The 20,064-nt window shown below is 41.8% G+C and overlaps 1 protein-coding gene across 1 annotated transcript in view; it reads right to left on the reverse strand.

The window, feature by feature from the left end:
- Positions 1-20,064, reverse strand: part of LOC113900206 (translation initiation factor IF-2-like) — a 113,850-nt gene that overhangs the window by 53,474 nt on the left and 40,312 nt on the right. Inside the window, exons 5-6 of the mRNA XM_027553748.1 lie at positions 18,918-19,043; positions 18,552-18,666 (exon numbers count right to left, since the gene is read on the reverse strand). Coding sequence (XP_027409549.1) covers positions 18,552-18,666; positions 18,918-19,043 — 241 coding nt within the window. The remainder of the gene's footprint in view (positions 1-18,551; positions 18,667-18,917; positions 19,044-20,064) is intronic.

The following is a 20,064-nucleotide window of genomic DNA, read 5'->3' on the forward strand; positions in this document are numbered from 1 at the left end:
GTAAGGGATGGGTGAAGGCCACCGTGCAGTGGACCAGTCGCCTGCTCCTGCAGAAGAGGGGGAAAGGCTTATTATCTGCTAGCAACCACAGTCTTTCATTCCCTTTTCACAAGGGGCCTAAGGGTTTTCAGATGCCAACTCAGATCCAAGGGACCCAAAATTGCATGAGAAGAAGATCAACCTGGGTGCCTGTTACCAAAGGGTGATTCAGCAGGGGGTGGTCTGTGAGAGAGACCACAGGAGTAGTTGAGTCTGTACATGAACAACTCTTTCCAGCTTTTTGGGCAAGTTAACAGGATAGAAAAGGGCCGAAAAAACCTAAATAAATCGAATGAAGTTTGTTTCTTACAGCTTTGGTTAGACAGATTTTCAATACATTTGACAAATGTATGTAGGGTGGTGTATTCGTTTACTGCAGCTGCTGTAACAAATTACCACAGAATTGGTGGCCTCAAACAACAGAAATTTATCCTCTCACAGTTCTGCAGGCCAAACACGGAAAGTCAGGTTCACTCAGCAGAAATCAAGACATTGTCAGGGCCATGCTCCCTCTGGAGGCTCTGGGGGAAAATCCTTTCCTTGACTCTTCTGGTTTCTGGTGGCTGTCAATGTTTCTTGGCTTGTAGCTGCAAAGACCTCCTGTCTTTGCATTGCCTTCTCTGCTGTGTGTGGGTATAATCTCTCTCTGAGACATGTGTGGCATTTGGGGGCCACCCAGATGATAATAATTAGGGCTTACCCAGGATAATCTCCTCATCTCAAGATCTTTCACTTAATCACATCTGCAAAACCCCTGTTTCTTTATGCGTTAATGTTTACAGGTCCCAAAGATTAGGACCTAACATCTGTGGAACGGCTACAGACAATTTAAAATACATAATGAATATGAAATCAACTTTGGGGGAGCTGACTTTTTGAAGAGCAGTCTGCTTCTAGAGCCCCAAATTGAGAAGCAGTGTGCAATCAGAAGGGATTAGCACATCACAGATAGAGAAAATAATCAGTGGTTTCAAACATGAGTTCTGGAGACCCCCTCCCTAACCCTGACCTATCGAATCAGAATCTCTCCATCTGATTCTCACCCTCACTAAAGGCAGAAGAGTAGATACTGGTGTATAGGCTCCTGTTCACAGTCAAGCTGTTTCTCACACAGGCAACTCCATGTAGCTGACTTCTGGATAATTAGGAGAGATTAATTTGTTTATCATGTAGGATCCAAATAAGTCAAGTTGAAGTAAAAAATGTATTATAGCTAACATTTACTGAACATTTATTATATTCCTAGTGCTGAGCAAATTACCTCACATGTATTTTATTTAATTCTCTAAGCTGATATTTGAGGTAGATTGATTTGGCTTAGGCTCTTGGTTTGTATCCTACTTAAACTAAGGAAAACAGATTTATTGGAAGGCCTCTGGACTGGCTCATGGACCAGAAGAACTGCACAAGTAGAGTTAGGAAAGAGAAGTAACAACAGCTCTGAGGAATTCAGCTCAGTTGCAGCTCTTAGTGCTTTCCTTAGTCTATGGCGCTGTCTTCAGATTACTATCTAAACCACCTTCCACTTCTGTGGGTTTTCACTTGCAATTTAAATTCCAACTCAAGTTAATCTTATCTTGCTGGGACAAAGGTGCTATCATTGGCCCCTGTTTGGGACAAAGCCCACCTTGGGCCAAAAGAGCAGGTTCAGCTATGAAGAAGGAATGAAGAGGAGGAATGGAGCAGATCCAAGTGATAATTGCTTCATAAATAATGTTACCTTTATTTTAGGATGGGAAAGAAAACCATGTCTCAGAGACTAAACTTTGTAGCAAGTTATAAAGTTGTCATCTGAACCCAGTTCTGCCCAATCTAGAGTTTGATTTCTTAATCACTATTCTCATCCCCAAATCTGCTACAGCCCAGGAACCAAAGCAGATTCTGAAGTAGGTTCCAAGTGAACTTACCTGGAAGAGTGGTATTTTAGTGAATGTTGAGACCCAGAAAAGTATTTGTACAGTGAGATCTTTCTCTGTTCACTCATTTGGTGAGTACTGTGTGAGCACATATTGATTGTTAAGCATTGGAGATGCACTGTTGAACAAGGTGGGCACATTTTATAGCTTAAGTCTGGCTGCAAAAAGCAAAAACTCAACTCAAACAAGATTAATCCAAACAGTACTTATTGACTCAAGGGAATGAGTAAGAGAAACAGGCTACAGTCAAGCTAGACGCAACGCCACTGGGGCTTCTTTCTCCCTCTCCATCTTTGGGTTCTAGTCCCCTCTGTGTTAGCTTTGTTCCCCCATAGGCTCCCTCCATGTGAGAGCAAAGACAGCAACCAGCATCACCAGACCTGTGTCATCCCAATAGCCAGCAACAGCAAGGAAATAAACCTCTTTTCTCCCAGCATTTATGGCCATTTTGAAAAAAATTCTGACTGGCTCTTCGTGGATCATTTGCTGAACAACTTAGATTCCAATCACAGTGACCAGGGAAGTGGTGCACACATTCTGACCTGCTCTTCTAACTCCTGTGTTTACTCCTACAGTGAAATATGTGAGGCCACATGATTGACAGAACCACCATGATCACACAGAGTGGGCTAAAAGCTCTCCCCCCAAATAAAAGAGAAGTGCCATTGTGGAAAAAGGGGGATGGGTGACGGGCAGAAAAAGAACATCATGTTATGTACAAATGATGGTTTGCTGCTCTCATGACCTCGAGATTCTATCCTCTCAAAGCTTTTTCTTTCTTTTTGTTGTTGTTTAGTCGCTAAGTCATATCCAACTCTTTTGTGACCCAATGGACTATATATAGCCCACCAGGCTCCTCTGACCATGGGATTCCCCAGGCAAGAACACTGGAGTGGATTGCCATTTCCTTCTTCTGGGGCAGGGGAGGGGGGTCATCTTCCTGACCCAGGGGTTGAACCAGCCTCTCTTGCATTGCCAGGCAGATTCTTTACCACTGAGCCATCAGGGAAGCCCTTTTTTTCTGTCTATGCCTGTCATAATGGCACTGGAAGTACAAGCTGATCTTACCTGTGGAGGAGAAAGTACAGAAGCATATGAAACCCTTCCTACAGATCAGCTAGTTAGAAAGGCTGAAAAGTGAATATATTCCAATACATTCAACCTGATAACTTGTTTGAAATGTAGATTCTTCATCCCCCCCTCACCAAGTCAATCAGAACATTTCTATGATTCTTACTCATGCTAATATCTGGTCTATACTAGAGTCCGCGAAATGAAAGGAAGTCCAGAAAGAACACTGAGGAAAAATAAGATCATGGGGGAGAGAAGTAAATCAAAACTAGGATGAAGTATAAATAATAAAGTATAAGATAAAGGGGAGAAAAGGAGAGAAAGAAAAGCTAAGACATCCACAGTAGCAGAAGCAGTATTTGGATGGATAAGGCAAGTTCTCAGGAGAACTTTCCTTTCAATCCTATGGGCAGCTTTACCCTCATGTATCTGAGGGTTTTCTGTAGAAGTGATGACTCTGCAGCACAAGCATAGAAGGAAGATGGGCTTAGGAGATAGAAAGACCTGGGTGCGAATTCTCATTTTGCCACTGATCGGCCTTATTAATTAAGGTAGATCATCCATCCTCTCTGATAGCTGTCTTTTGATCTGGGAATTAGGCACAATATCTTCCTCACTGTATCCTCCTGAGGCTTGAGAGATAGAATGTATGTAAAATGCCTAGCAAAATGGTTGTTTATTGGATTAGCTGCCTCCTATTTCCCTAGGGCTTCCCTGATGTGTTGGGGGGCTCAGTGGTAAAGGATCCACTTGCTAATGCAGGAGATGATGCTTCGATCCCTGGGTCAGGGAAGATCCACTGGAGAAGGAAATGGCAACTCACTCCAGCATTCTTGCCTGGGAAATCCCATGGACAGAGGAGCCTGGCAGGCTACAAATACATGTGGTTTCAAAAGAGTCAGACATGACTTCACAACTAAACAAGAACTACAAAAAATTCCCTTAAGCCTTTCTGAAGAGCTAAGACTAAGAAGGGCTTTGGAAAGAGACAGTTTGGGGCTTAATGAAAAAGAGTTTTCTAATAATTTGAATCCTACTACAGCCCAATGAGCTCTGATCTCCTTGCTATAGACTGAATGTTTACATCCCCCAAAGATTCATGTATTGAAACCTCAACCCCCAAATAACCCCACCTGTATTTGCAAATATGGCCTTTATGGAGGTAATTGAGGTGAAATGCGCTAATAAGGGTAGAACCGTCATCTCATAGTATGAGTGTCCTTATAAGAACAGATACCAGAGAGCTGGTTCCTGCTCCACCCTGTGAGGACACAGCAAAGAGAGCTCTCACCAGGAGCTGATCCCTGCTGAAACCTTGATCTTGGACTTTCCAGCTTGCACAGCTATGAGAAAATAAATTGCTGTTGTTTAAGCCACTCAGCCTATGGTATTTTATTATTTCAGCTGAAGCAAACTAAAATGCTCTCCTCACTAGAATCATTAAAACAAGCTGACAATCACCTGTTGGAGATACAGAGGAACTTTCAGCAGGAGGAGAGTGCATGAGAGCAAACTACCCCTGAAAGCCTTTCCCAGGACTTTTCAATCGTGGCTGCGTGTTAGAATCTCCTGGGAAAGTTTCAGAAAAAAATATTGATGCCCAAGCTCTCTCCCCCAGACCGATTAAATCAGAATCTCTGGGTGTGTGCTTTTAAAAAACTGTTCAGCCAAGGCAAGGTTGAGAATCACTCCCTTAAGAGATCTGAGACCATTTCCAGCTCTGAGTTATTATTAATTTATGGAGATTTACATCTGGTGATACAAGAAAGGAATGCGTCATAAACTTCATTTTACAGATATGGAAGAGGGAAAAGATAGAATTGTGAAGTAAGCTCCCAACATCAAACGTGAGCTGATAGTGACATAATATCACATCTTTCTGTCTGTGACCTTTGGAATCCTCTAATAAGATGCAAACCACTTTTAGCTGTGAAGTAGATGTCTACCGTTTTTGCTAGGCCAGCATCCCTACCCTTGCTTTGAAAGCTGCTTGTCTTTCAGGGGACTGTTGCTGTTGCTAAGTCACTTCAGTCGTGTTCGAGTCTGTGTGACCCCATAGACGGCAGCCCACCAGGCTCCCCTGTCCCTGGGATTCTCCAGGCAAGAACACTGGAGTGGGTTGCCATTTCCTTCTCCAATGCATGAAAGTGGAAAGTTGAAAAGGAAGTCGCTCAGTCGTGTCTGACTCTTAGGGACCCCATGGACTGCAGCCTACCAGGCTCCTCCGTCCATGAGATTTTCCAGGCAAGAGTACTGGAGTGGGGTGCCATCAGGGAACTACAACTTCTCAATTCTGTGGAGTCTTACTAGGGCTGTCAATCACAGGGCCCACCCCACATGACCCAAACTAAGCCAGTCAGACTCCTCAGGGAGAATGACAGTGGGAATCTCGGCTGGTGGGTTGGATTGTTCCCATTTGTTGCTGTTGTTTGGTCATTAAGTCACTAAGTCATGTCCAACAATTTTCTGACCCCATGGACTATAGCCCACCAGGGGCCACAGTCCATGGGATTTTACTGGCAAGATTACTGGAGTTGGTTGCCATTTCCTTCTCCAGGGGATCTTCCAAACCCAGGGATCGAACCCATGTCTCCTGAGTGACTCCAGCTTGTCAGGAAAGATTCTTTACCACTGAGCCACCTGGGAAGCCCCTGGCATGACCTAAAGAAAGAGTATGTACTCCTTACTAAGATCATGTTGCTTCCTGCTTTTCTTTCTTCCCAAGCCCTGGCTCTGAGCATTTCCTTTAATTCTATGAACTATAGTATTTGCTTCCAGCAAATTCTATTTTCCACTTGGTGAGTCAAACCTTCTTTCAGTTGCTTGCATAACTGGCTCAAAATTGGTACCTGGAAGTGGACACGGCAAGAACAGACTTTTAGCTGTGGAAATAGCAGAAGTAGGTAGGTGCAAGGCAGTAAGAGTTCCCCGATTTAGTTGAGAAAGTTGAAGCCAGTTCTTCTTCTTGAAATTCCCAATTTTCATAAGCACCAAAAAATTTTCCCTTATACTCAATCCAGTCCTGATTAATATAAACTACTTATTCAAGATGCAAAGACTTATACTAGTAAAGTGTTCTTATTTGTGGCTATTTGGGGGATTGGCAGGTTAGGGCTACCACTGGGTATGCCTGGTAGCACTTTTTTTTAACTCATTAGAATAGCCTGTGTGCACTCAGGGCCTGGCCCAAACCAAGCCTTTTGCTTTTACAGCCCTTACACCAATAAGTGAGAACAGAAATGTAGGTACAGAGAGAAATACCCTACCAAACTCACCATCTTTCTAAAATTACTAGAAAGAACCTATGGAAAGCAAAAAAGGCAGAGCAAAGCAGGTGAGCATCATAGGATAAGGATGGCCACTGTTTGTTAAATCCTTACTGTGTGCTATACACTGGGTTATTTAATCCTAGAAGACTGATACTATTTTGTTATGTTTCATTTTGTTTCTGAAGTTGAGCTGCAGATGCCCAGAATTGAATTGATTCAATCAGTCATTCTTCCGTTACTGGCATGATATAATCATCTGTCTAGACATGACCCCTCTTTTTTCTTATCTCCTTTGTCCCTCATCCCTGAGTGTATCTAATGTGTGTGCTTCCAATCTATTTTCCATAGACTTACAGATTCACAAAAATATGTAGCGTAGTGTCTGCTTTTAAAATGTATATAAATGGAGCATACTGCATATCTCACTCTGAAATTTGCTTTTTTTACACAGCATTAAGTTTCTGAGCTCCATGCCTGTTGATGTATACATACATAGAGCTAGTTCATCTGTTTAAACTGCTCTACCGTATACTATCACGATGATATACTATACCTTATGTATAAATTTTTCCTGATGGATATCTGCATGTGTGTCTAGTCACTGCTGTGTTGGACTCTACAACCCCATGGACTGTGGTCTGCCAGGCTCCTCTGTCCAGGCGATTTTTCAGGCAAGAATGCTTGAATGGATTGTCATTTCCTCCTCCAGGGGATCTTCCTGACCCCGGGATTGAACTTGCGTCCTCCAGTGTCTCCTGCTTGGCAGGTGGATTCTTTACCACCGAGCCACCTAGGAAGCCCTGATGGGTATCTAGGCTGTTGCTAATTCCTATTATACAAAGTGCTTCACTGAATAATCTTACAGACATCTCTCAATGCATTATGCAAGAATCTCTGTAGGATTTACCTAAAAGTGGAATTGCTGTACCTTAAGTTTCATGTATTTTCAGTTTTATTATACTAAACCCTGCTAAATTATTATACTTTATAAAGTAGTTTTACTAATTTACACTTCCACCAAGAGTATATGATAGTTCTTTGAATAGATACTATTATTATCTCCATTTTGCAGATGAAGAAATATACAGAATGTCCAGAGTTAAGCACTGTATCTACCTGAAATATGTCTATCTAGTCCCAGAACTACTCTCTACAATATACCTTAAATAGCAGTTGAAAATGCAAGTGGCAGAACCCCATAACAACGGCTTAAGCAATTTGGGGCATTTATCATGTCACTTAACAAAGAAATTAGAGGGAGGTGGTTCCAGAGCAGCTGTATCATCAGCAACCTGAAGACCCTTCAATTTCACCATCCTTAGCTGCTGAACTTTCACCCTTGTGCTATCTCCTCTCAGCCCTAGGATAGCTGACATTGCTCTGACATCACAGCTGAGTTCAGAGCAGGAAAAGGGAGGTAGCAATGGCACTATGAAGCTCTTTTCTTATTCTTACCCTTTTTCTGGGAAAGAAAAATGCCTTCCTTGAATCCCCATTCACCCCCATCTACTTCCTTTTTTGTCTCATTGATCAGAGCCCAAATCTTCAGGCAAAACAGATGAGATTATTGTGTCTAATTTAAATCAACCATGAATCAGCCACTGTGGCTTACAGGAAGGGTTTACTTTCGTGGATTTCAAACCATCTTCATGTTTGAAACTTGTTCTGTCAGCAAGAAGGAGAGGCAATGACTGTTAGATAGCAATTTGGTTTTTCTTCCATCATTTTGGCCTCTTCTTTACAGATATTTTTTTTTTGCCAGCTTCTCCTGACCACTCAGATGTTAAACATTTGCTTTGTCTTAAACCTTTTCTCTTCCCAACATACTTACAAGACCAACAGGTGGCCAGCAGGCCAAATATGAGTTTGTGAACATCTCCCTATGCTGACAGTATCCATTTTCGTAGCTTCAATTCCTACTTACATATTGATAACTCCTAAATTTGTACCTCCAGCTTCCACCTCATTCCAGAGTTTCATATCCATATGTACTGTAGCCTAATTAGATATTCCTAAGACATATCAAACTCAGTATATCCAAAACTGAGCTTTTCATCTCTCACCCAAAGTTGCTCTTTCTTCTGGTGCATCATATCTAAGTGAATGTCAACCTCTTCCACCAAGTTGTGCAAGTCAGAGCCCTTCTAGACTTTCACAAGGAAAGCTCTCAAATTTGTCTGCTTTTCTTCATTTCCATTGCAGACACCTTGATCTAAAACTCTGTCACTTAAGTATTGTATGGACCAGAAGCACGGCAACTGTGTTGTAAATGCAGATCTCAAACCCTACCCTAGGCATCCTGAGTCAGAATCTACTTTTTGTCAAAATTCCAGAGAATTCATTAAAATTTGAGAACTTATCATCTTGGCTTTTGACAAAGATTAAAATCTAGAGGTGATGAAATTCCAGTTGAGCTATTTCAAATCCTAAAAGATTTGAAATCTTTTATAATAGCTTTTTATAATATAATAAAATATAATAGCTTTTTATAATAGCTTTTATAATATAATAGCTGTGAATGTGCTGCATTCAATATGCCAGCAAATTTGGAAAACTCAGCAGTGGCCACAGGACTGGAAAAGGTCCATTTTCATTCCAATCCCAAAGAGAGGCAATGCCAAAGAATGCTCAAACTACCGCACAATTGCACTCATCTCACACGCTAGTAAAGTAATGCTCAAAATTCTCCAAGCCAGGCTTCAGCAATACGTGAACCATGAACTTCCAGATGTTCAAGCTGGATTTAGAAAAGACAGAGGAACCAGAGATCAAATTGCCAACATCTGTTGGATCATCGAAAAAGCAAGAGAATAGCAGAAAAAACATCTACTTCTGCTTTATTGACTATGCCAAAGCCTTTGACTGTGTGAATCACAGCAAACTGTGGAAAATTCTTCAAGAGATGGGAATACCAGACCACCTGACCTGCCTCCTGAGAAATCTGTATGCAGGTCAAGAACCAACAGTTAGAACTGGACATGGAACAATAGACTGGTTCCAAATCAAGAAAGGAATATGTCAAGGCTGTATATTGTCACCCTGCTTATTTAACTTATATGCAGAGTACATCATGCAAAATGCTGGGCTGGGTGAAGCAAGCTGGAATCAAGATTGCTGGGAGAAATATAAATTACCTCGGATATGCAGAAGACACCACCCTTATGGCAGAAAGTGAAGAGGAACTAAAAAGCCTCTTGATGAAAGTGAAAGTGGAGAGTGAAAAAGGTGGCTTAAAGCTCAACATTCAGAAAATGAAGATAATGGCATCCGGTCCCATCACTTCATGGCAAATAGATGGGAAAACAGTGGAAACAATGACGGACTTTATACATGAGTATGAGTAACCTCTGGGTGTTGGCGATGGACAGGGAAGACTGGCGTGCTGCAGTCCATGGGGTTGCAAAGAGTCAGACCCTACTGAGTGTCTGAACTGAACTGAACTGAATATCAAGTCTTCCTATATCAATCTCTTGGCCCCTAAAGCTCTTTCTCTATACTGCACACCACGTAAGTCATGTTCTGTCATTAAATTCTTAACTAGCTTCCCATTGCTTTGCAGATAGAAGGCAAAAGCCTACAGAATTCAAAGCCTTACCATAGTCCCCCTCCTGCCTAGTTTCCAGCCCCAATCTGGCTTGCCCACTGGGCTCCAACCACTAGTATTCTTCTAATTCCTGTGCCAGGCAATGAAGTTCCTGGGAGTTTTTGCCTGCTGCTCCCCTGTAACAGCATGATTTCAGCTTTTCTGTGTGCCTGCTAGGGCTTCCTTTGTGGCTCAGCTACTAAAGAATCCGCCTGCAATGCAGGAGACTAAGTGACTTAGTGCCTGCTAAGTCGGTTCAGATGTGTCTGTCTGCAATCCTATAGGCCATAGGCTGCAAGGCTTCTCTGTCCATGGATTCTCCAAGCAAGAACATCAGAGTGGGTTGCCATGCCCCACTCCAGGGCATCTTTCCAACCCAGGGCTCGAACCTGCCTCTCTTATGTCTCCTGCATTGGCAGGTAGGTTCTTTACCGTTAGAACAGCATGGGAAGTCCACCTCCCTACTGCATAGAGAACTCCTTCACTTCCTCAAAGAATTCCCCTCTCTTACAACCCATGTGATGTCAGCCACTCTCATGCTAAGCTCACTTTGCACACTGTGCTCCTTCAAACCTTTTTCATGTTCCTGTGGCTCAGATGGTAAAGAATCTGCCAGCAATGCAGGAGACCCAGGTTCAATCCTGAGTCAGGAAGATCCCCTGGAGAAGGTAATGGCAACCCATTCCCGTATTCTTGCCTGGAGAACTCCATGGATAGAGGAGCCTGGTGGGCTACAGTCCATGGGGTCTCAAAGAGTCGGACATGACTAGTTGTATTTGACAACGGAGTGTGTGTGTTTCATTGTTTAACAGCAGTCTGTCCCCATTGGATTGAAGAGTTCAGGCACTGCTTCAGCTTTTGCATTGTTACATCCTTCCAGCACCTCGCACAGCGTTTGACACATTGTACACATCAATGAGAGCTGTGGACTTGATGAATATGAATGAATAATCATCCCCAGGGTGCTGTCCTGGCTCAGGGTACCCCTTCTTTCTTAGTTCAATGGGAATCAAGAATCTGAAAAAGACTGAGGTCCAAGGAAGTGTAATTTGGCCACCAGCAAGCAAATCAGGATGAAAATGTCCAATTCTGACAGATGTAGCCCATGCACGTGCTGAAAGGAAAACAGAAACAGCCCGCCTCAGAGAGATGGTAAACATTTTGTTCCCTGGCCAGTGCCCTCCTCTTCAATACACTCTCAAGTTGACCTTTAGAAGGACTTTTGTCTAGTGGGAGGTCTCTTTTAACCTCCAGTGAATAAGGGTGTGAAGTGGTGTTTGCTTTTTTCCCTTTGTTCTCTGGCTGAGAAAAGTCTGGAGGCGGTTGAGTGAGGCTTAGTAATACAATTGCCTTCCCTTTCAAATGCTAAAAAGGGGTTTTGCTCCTGGTTTGGTATAATCTGAGTCTTGTAGAGGTCTGGAAGAGATCCACTCCCCTTTCTTTTGGCATCTTATTTCCTGTAGGCTAGGGCCAACTTCGCAATTAATAGGGAAACCAAAGCTGTAAAAATATAGTCAACCTTGCCCTCCAAGCATCTCTGTGTGGTGAGCCAGCACAGGAGAGTTAATCACTACATTGACAGAGAAGGCCTCCAGGAGAAATGCAGGATGTCTATAGTCCCGCTGTCCTGGATCTGGCTGCAGATCCTGGCATCCGAGGCATTCTCTTCTCTCCAGAGAGAGCTGGAGTCAGAGGCTGACTTACCTAAGTTGGCTGTTATCATAGACTTTTGAGTCCCATACAGATGTGGACCCAGGGCTTGGGGGAGCCCAGTGTTTGTACAATTTGGAGGGCTCTCTTTAAGAAAGAGAACACAAACCATGAATACAGTCAGATTTGCGACTTTGAAAAGAACAACTGAGGGTCGGTCATCATTGGCTTCATGATACTGTTACCCAAAAACAGAGTTTGCCTCTTGCTTGGTATCCAGCCAAAGATCAGGAGAAGGAAAGATTTATTACTTGCAGGAAGTAAGGTGATCACTGGGGCCCTTTCCCAGAGCAGCAAAATTGCAGTCTCCCTGTATTGCAAAATTGGAGAAGTTTTAGGCTAAAGGTACATGCATATCCATGAAGGGGGCTTGGGCAGTGTATGCATACTGATAAAAGGGCTTGAGCAGAGGAGAATTCAGCATAGAATTGGGGAAAAGATTGACAGGGTTTAGTTGACTGAAGTCTCAAGGGTCAGAAAATGTCACCATCATCATATCGTAGGTTCTGATGAGTCTGTGGTCTCTGCATGTAGTTATAGTCCTCCACTTGGGTGGGACCCTTAGTTCCTGCAGAACTCAAAACTATGTATCAGATTGTGATGTATATCTCTTAAGGAGGAATTGGGACTCTTTTTGTTGTTGTTGTTCAGCTGCTCAGGCTTGTCCAACTCTTTGCAACCCCATGGACTGCAGCACGCCAGGCTTTCCTGTCCTTCACTCTCTCCCAAAGCTTGTTCAAACTCATGTCCATTCAGTCACTGATGCCATTCAACCATCTTGTCTTCTGTCGTCCCCTTTCCCTCCTGCCTTCAACCTTTCCCAGCATCAGAGTCTTTTTCAATGAGTTGGCTTTTCGCATCAGGTGGCCAAAGTATTGAAGCTTCAGCTTCAGCATCAGTCCTTCCAATGAATATTCAGGGTTGATTTCTTTTAGGATTGACTGGTTGGATCTCCTTGCATTTCAAGGGACTCTGAAGAGTCTTTTCCAACACCACAGTTTGAAAGCATCAATTCTTCAGCGCTCAGCCTACTTCATGGTCAACTCTCACATCTGTACATGACTACTGAAAAAAATCATAGTTTTGACTAGATGGACATTTGTTGTCAATGTGATATCTCTGCTTTTTAATATTCTAGCTACATCACAGACTGGCTTAGGCCAAAATTGGCTTCTCTAATATCAAGAAAACTGCCTGGTTCTTTTTCTCTGAGGACCCTCTACCCTGTCTGCTTACAGTATCTTTGCCTCTGCCCCCGTAAAGTGTACTAGAAAAGCAGAGGCTTGGAAGCCCTTGGACAAGTTTTTCCCTCCCTAGAGCCTCAATTGTGTAATCTGTAAAATGGGGCCCTCTATCTACAAAACTGATGCGTGAGAAAGATGCGAGAGAGAAAAGAAAATACCTTCTGTTTGGTAGGAGGCATTAATTAAAATGCCATTTTGAAGACCTCCTCTCTGGGATGTTATAGATTCATTATGAGCTAGCTTCTCTTCTTTTTGTGTCTCTTTTCGCTTTATTGAAGTTTTTCTCAGGTTTCATTCTAATCCACTTGGAATATATATTATTATGAACACTTTGAAACTTAGCAAAAGTTCCTGAACCAGGTAGCTGAAGTCAGTACATTTTTTTTTTTTTGAGATTTCAAGGATTTCTAACAACTTTAATTTGTTTTACTTTTTATAGAGCCAGTCCAATTTGTTGTTGCTATTGTTTTCCTTGGGGACTTGATAAATTTGATGTGTTGTTTAATTTTTTTGCTGCTGTGGAAAGGTCATCCAAAAGTCAGTCTGGTATGTGGTGTGTGGTGTGGTATGCATGTGTGTGTGTGTGTGTGTGTGTGGTGTCCTGGCTGAGAATCATGTTGTTCATCATCCCTAATGTCTGCCATCCCTCACCAGGTCTATGTTTATAATCCTGAAGGCATCTGAGTTTATCACAAATCAAAATCAGCTAGTAAACCTGCAGAGGAATGGGAAAGGATGAAGGCAAATAAAAGGATGATGAAGTGAAGTCATAGGTCACAGGTAGGTCAATAGTACTTGGGAGTCCCTGGCCTCATACCTTGTTCAACCCCCAGCCTTGCTATTACCAGTTTTTAACCTATAGCCATATTCATCTGAACTTTTAAAATCTCACTTTGCTTTTCTATAAAACTGAGATATTTATAGGACTTTTCTTAGAGGGTCACTGTGAGGATTAAATGAGAAAATCCTCTCAGTGTGCAAAGAAGAGTAACTGGAATAGGGTAAACCCTCAATAAATGGTGGTTATCATTAGCAGCATCCTGTATAGTCTGTATTGTGCATGACATACATCACTTCATGTTCACAACACTGCCCAAGATGGGGAAATGCAGTCTAGACCAGAATTTAGTTGTTTTAACGAGTCTCCATGTACTGCTCTTTACCGAATCAAAGATCCGTGGGTTTGTAAGATGAATGCCTATTTTCAGGTATTAAAATGTGGGGGAAAATATGTTTCTCAGAAATGAAATATAGAAGTGCTCTTTCCATTACACTACTTCTTGTATCTTTCCTCTCAAATTTCTCATTAGAGCTGTTAAAAGATAAACTGAAATGTATTAAAATTTTTAAGAGTTCATTTGAGAAAAAATGGGTTTGGATCTGGCAACATTCAATTGAGCAGGTAGAAAGGAGCTCCAAGGAGCTATACCAAAAAGACTGTTATTATATGCAGAAAGGAGCAGCCCTTTTTTGTTAGGCAAAAGAGAGAGTTGGTTGTTACAAGGTTATTTTCTTTAGGGCATGGTGGGGATCTATCAAACAGATTACCTAACTAGTGATGATCAGGAGATTCCTGACTGACTGGTTTAAGATTCCATTTCTGAGAGAGCAGAAACAGTAATTAACTCTCAATTAAAAGACACTTACTCCTTGGAAGAAAAGTAATGACCAACCTAGATAGCATATTGAAAAGCAGAGACATTACTTTACCAACAAAGGTCCGTCTAGTCAAGGCTATGGTTTTTCCTGTGGTCATGTATGGATGTGAGAGTTGGACTGTGAAGAAGGCTGATTGCCAAAGAATTGATGCTTTTGAAATGTGGTGTTGGAGAAGACTCTTGAGAGTCGCTTGGACTGACTGCAAGGAGATCCAACCAGTCTATTCTGAAGGAGATCAGCCCTGGGATTTCTTTGGAAGGAATGATGCTAAAGCTGAAACTCCAGTACTTTGGCCACCTCATGTGAAGAGTTGACTCATTGGAAAAGACTCTGATGCTGGGAGGGATTGGGGGCAGGAGGAGAAGGGGACAACAGAGGATGAGATGGCTGGATGGCATCACTGACTCGATGGACATGAGTCTGAGTGAATTCTGGGAGTTGGTGATGGACAGGGAGCCCTGGCGTGCTGCAATTCATGGGGTCGCAAAGAGTTGGACATGACTGAGCGACTGAACTGAACTGAACTGATGGTGATATGGGGCTTATCCTAAGTGACTCTGTTTGGGGCCTGTTGTGTTTTTTTTTTTTTTTTAATAACACATTGTTCAATAGTAGATGTGCCCATTTTCAGCATAATTTATTAGCTGGATTACATACAACGATATCAGTGTTACATATAGGGACATCAGTGTAGGGTTCTGTAGAATTTTCACTGTACCCTCCATTGTCATCACTTTCAACCTGTAACCCAAATACTTAGCAGATCAAGCTGACAAGGCCACATTTTCCCATCTCAAGAAAACTACTAGGCAGCCATGTGGTGATGTTCAGAAGTATCCTAATTCAAGCTGTAAGCTGATAAACTCTGTAGAACACTTTGGCTGAGGCTGGGGAGACCTGGATATGCAAAACCCACTGTGGGAAACCACGTGATATAGGAAATAAACATGTTGTTTGGGATGGATGACCCAAGTCTACTTGTAAATTCTTCAGCACAGTAGCTTTGAGACTTTAGATAAATGATATTGTCTATAAAATGACACCAATAACCCCACCCTGCCGACTTCCGAACATCGGAGTGAAGATCCAGGAGATAATGCATGTGAAATATAATGTGTGTGGATGTGCTGTACAAATAAAATGTTTATTAATGTAATTGTTCATTGCTATGCGTGTGTGCTAAGTCACGTCAGTCCTGCCCAACTCTTTGAGACTCTATGGACTGTGGCCTGCCAGGCTCTTCTGTCCATGGGCTTCTCCAGGCAAGAATACTGGAGTGGGTTGCCATGCCCTCCTTCAGGAGATCGTCCCAACCCAGGGATGAAACCCCCATCTCTTAGGTTTCCTGCATTGGCAGGCAGGTTTTTTTTTTTTACCACTAGCGCTACCTGTTCATTGCTATAGCATGTTATTTTTAGGGGAAATTAGATGGTGGGAATGGGACATGTTACATATAGAAAAGGTACATGCATATATGATTGTGTGTGTATTCTGAAAAGCCTAAAAGGGTATATGCCACACTGTTTATTGTGATGGGCTTTTCTCTTTTTTGGGCCATGCCTTGCAGCTTGTGGGATTTTAGTTCCCCAACCAGGGATGGAACCTGGGCCCTCAGCAGTGAAAGCACAGAGTCCTAACCAATAGATACCCAGGGAATCTCACTAGGGTGTTGTCATATTTACTTCTATATGGATTGCTTGAGTTATTTTGACAACAAGCATGTATTTTTATAATATTTTTATTTCAAGAAATTCCTCAAAAGCAACAAAGATCCCCTGTGCTAAACAGAAGTTCTTTCAAAACCTGTGATTTGGACAAATTGAATCCATTTTAACACATCTTATTCTAGACCTCCACCTTACCCCCAATATGCTATCAGATTATGTGAAAAGCAGCCCCTACTCTCCCACTTTGCTTTAAATTCTACAGCCTAATATTTGGTGGTTGTTGGTTTTATTTGGATATCCTCATGTAATATTGGAATACTAAGTTTCATACCACTGAGTATCAAGATTTGTAATTAAAAGGGATCCAATTTGAGCAGAGAACCAGCAGTTTCCATAAATCAGAAGCACAACATCTCAGAAATTAAAAGTTTCCTATGGGATTTGGTGCTTTCACTGCTGTGGCCTGGGTTCAATCCCTGGCTGGGGAACTAGGACCCCACAAGCCATGCAGCATGGTCAAAAAAAGGTTCCCATAAAAGGTTAAAAACAAACAAACAAAAAGCTTGCCTTTTAGAAATGTAAAATATGTAATATTTCCTCAGTAGCCAGTCTTTGGCTCTCTTGCTAGTTGAATATCTTCCTCTCATTTTAGAAATTGGTAATATGTTTGTAGCTCTGTCTTCAACCTTCTATCTGACAGACTTTTCTCTGGAGATCTTTTCCATTCCTTGATTCCCCATGCATCTAGTACTATCTCTTTGCATATAAACCCCAAATGTTTTTCTCTAGCCCAACCACCCTTTTTTATTTCTGTAAGACTTCTAAATTATCAGCTCAATTTGGATTCATTGCTGGTATCTCAACTCTAGAACAAACTCAAAGCCCAAGTAATCTTTTTTTTTTTCCTCTCTATAATTCTCCCCAGTCAGCCAGGGCTGACCAAGACCGTCATTTTATCTTGAACTTCTCCCTTCTCTGTGCCTGCTTCCCCACAATGCTTTGCTTGGATTTTTATAGCATCCTTTGCTTCTTCCCATGTCTACTCCCACCTCCTGGTTCAGGCTCTTGCGTTCACAAAAAGCAGCGAGAGTAAAGAGAGACAAGCAATGGGTGGTCAGGAAGCCCTCACAATGGGACTGGCATGTGACTCAGAACTGTGAAAGATACTATCCTTGAGTGGAAAAAGTTATTCCAAAATAATGGAACAGCATCAGTAGAGGCACCCCAGGCATAGAAATGCCTGGCATCATTAAAGAAAGGCAAGGAGGTGGAGCTTTCACCTTGGGTATGTATAGATCTTCTCAGGGATCAGGTTGGACAGGTATGTTCATTCCTGGAAGACTCTGAATTTCAATCTGTAAATAGTGGAAAAATACAGACCTATGTGGCAAGAAAACCTATTATAAAACTGTGTGATAGTTAATGGAATAAATCACGCAAGCTTTGATTATGACAATAGGAATTGATGTACAGCATATTGATCTCTCAGAAGCAATGAGTGACTAGTTGATCATGGGAGCAGAAAGGGTGGGAGGTTAAAGAACCAGAAATGACTGAGTTTAAGTAGCCTGGGTGTTTAAAAGCATGACTAACGTTGAAGAGAAATGTAAATTCAGCTTTGTGCTTGTGAATGACAGTCGAGCTCAGTTTTAGGCATGTAGAATGTGATGTGTCAGTGGGATATACAGGTGGAGGTGTCTAAAACACCCTATTACCTCTGTGAGGAGGATCACCTAGGAAATCTATTCCTAGCTCCCTGCTGGATATATGACTTTTGTTTATATGTTCCATCAGCACAAAGACAAGCTGTCTAGCATTGATTCCCTTACCACAGGCCACCTTCAGCTTCCACTGCCCCATGTTGGTTAATGATATTTTCATTTCCCAGATCCCCTTGTCTACCACCTATGGGTTGTTTTCAATTCCTTGCTCCTTTGATGCTTGTACTTATTTAGGCACCAAATCATATTGATTTTTCCTTTATAGTGTCTCTTATGTCTATATGTCTCTGCCTCTTCTAACTCTTCCGATTGCCTAACTGCCTGGTCCTTATTTTTTATAGCATAATAACCATCTTTTGATGAGACGCTTGCCTCCAGAATGTCTCCTAACAACCCATTCTGTCTACCACAATAAGATTACTCTTCCCAAAACCCTAAATTGATCTTGTCACTCCCTTTCTCACAAACTTTGATTGACTTTCTGTCATCAACAAGAGAAAGTTCAAATTCCTTAATATTATAAAATTCATAATATGTCTACTCTAGCATTTTCTCTAGCCAAACTGATCTATTTGCCATCTGGGAACCTATTTTTCTCTCTCCCAGCCTTACTTTATTGCTTGCAATTTTATTGGAGTACATGTAGAGTGAAAGATAAATTTATAGAAATACCTTGAAATGTACGAAGAGAGAGGCTTTGTGTTCTGGCAGAGTCTCAGATGGGGCTCCACTGAATACTCCCAGCTACTCCTGGCATGCTGGTGGGCTCCAATAACAGACCTAAAGTCTAGCGAAGGGAAAGAATAGAGAAAAGGAAATGAGAAAAGAAGGGAAGAAAGGGGAGATACAGGAAAGGTGTAGGAGTTAGCCAGGAATCATACAAATATCAGAGTACTAAATAAGAGTCTTCATAAACTTTACAGTGATTACCCTCTTGTCTCTGAGTTTCTCAAGGCCAGAAACCAGATCTGATTGTCTTTGTCTCTCAGCACCCAGCACAGACTGACACACGGAGGCTGCTTCATCAAGAATTCTTACATGAATTGTCAACAATTCTTGTCTTCTTCATTGAAAAGTTCTCGGTTCCTATCCCCTCAGGTTTTATTTTGCAATTGTAAGGATTTCTGTTGCTTCCCGTATACCTTTTCCAAGATGTCCAGAACACTGATGAAGAAAAAGGGGAAAACAACAGCACTTGAAAAGAGTTTTTAAAATATGGCATGTATAGGAAAAATTATTTACCCCCACCTAGGCCTATTTTTTCATACATTTCCAGAACCATACTCAACTTTCTGTCTCATTTCCAGCAGCTTGTGAGCAACTTTAACCGTTAACTCTTTCCAGCAACAATCATTCGTTGTTAAGTCATGCCCTTGTTATGCGAGTATATAATGTTTTCCCTCTAAATAAGCATATTACTCTGTGCTAGTTGCTAATGAAGTTCATTCTCTCTGCCTCCACCTCTTCTCCATCTTGCCAGGCCATTTGGAATTCTAATCCTGTCCTGGATGCCCGCCTTCCTAACTGACGATGGGTGTCATCTGCTAACAGCATGTATCATCTGTCAGCTCTAGGAGCTTATTTTCTGTTCTATCCATGTAAATCATTGATGAAGTATTAAAGAATCAGTCCCAGAATAGAGTCCTGTGGGATATGATTTCTGATCTCCCCAAGTTTGACATGAGTGTTGTTGATAACGCACTCATAAGACTACCTACCACAGAGCCACACTTCCCTCAATGTGTTGATTGAATGCAGTCTTGGGGAAGATAATTAAAAGTCTTTCTGGAGCAAAGAGCTATGGAGAAGTTTAGGGAGAAACTTAATAATGATTGCCCCAATTTTCTGCTTGGTGCTTTACATCTACTGATTTACTCGGTCCTTTCACAATTCTGTAAGGCAGTGTAGCATAATGGTTAACACCCTGGATTCTGAGGTTGAACTGCCTGACATTGAAATTGCACTCCATACTTTCTAGCTGTCTGCCTGGGCAAGATATTGAAATTTTCTGCACTTTAATTTTATCATCTGAAAAATAAGAAGAATAGAATTCACCTCAGAGGATTGATTTGAAGATTCCATTGCACATAAAGCACTTAAACAGTGCCTGACACATAGGGAATCTTCTACAAATCTTACCTGTTATTATTATCCCAAATTAAAATTGAATAAACTGAGTTGGTAT

The sequence above is a fragment of the Bos indicus x Bos taurus genome, chromosome 2 (assembly GCF_003369695.1).
Source record: "Bos indicus x Bos taurus breed Angus x Brahman F1 hybrid chromosome 2, Bos_hybrid_MaternalHap_v2.0, whole genome shotgun sequence".
Taxonomy (NCBI): Eukaryota; Metazoa; Chordata; class Mammalia; order Artiodactyla; family Bovidae; genus Bos; species Bos indicus x Bos taurus.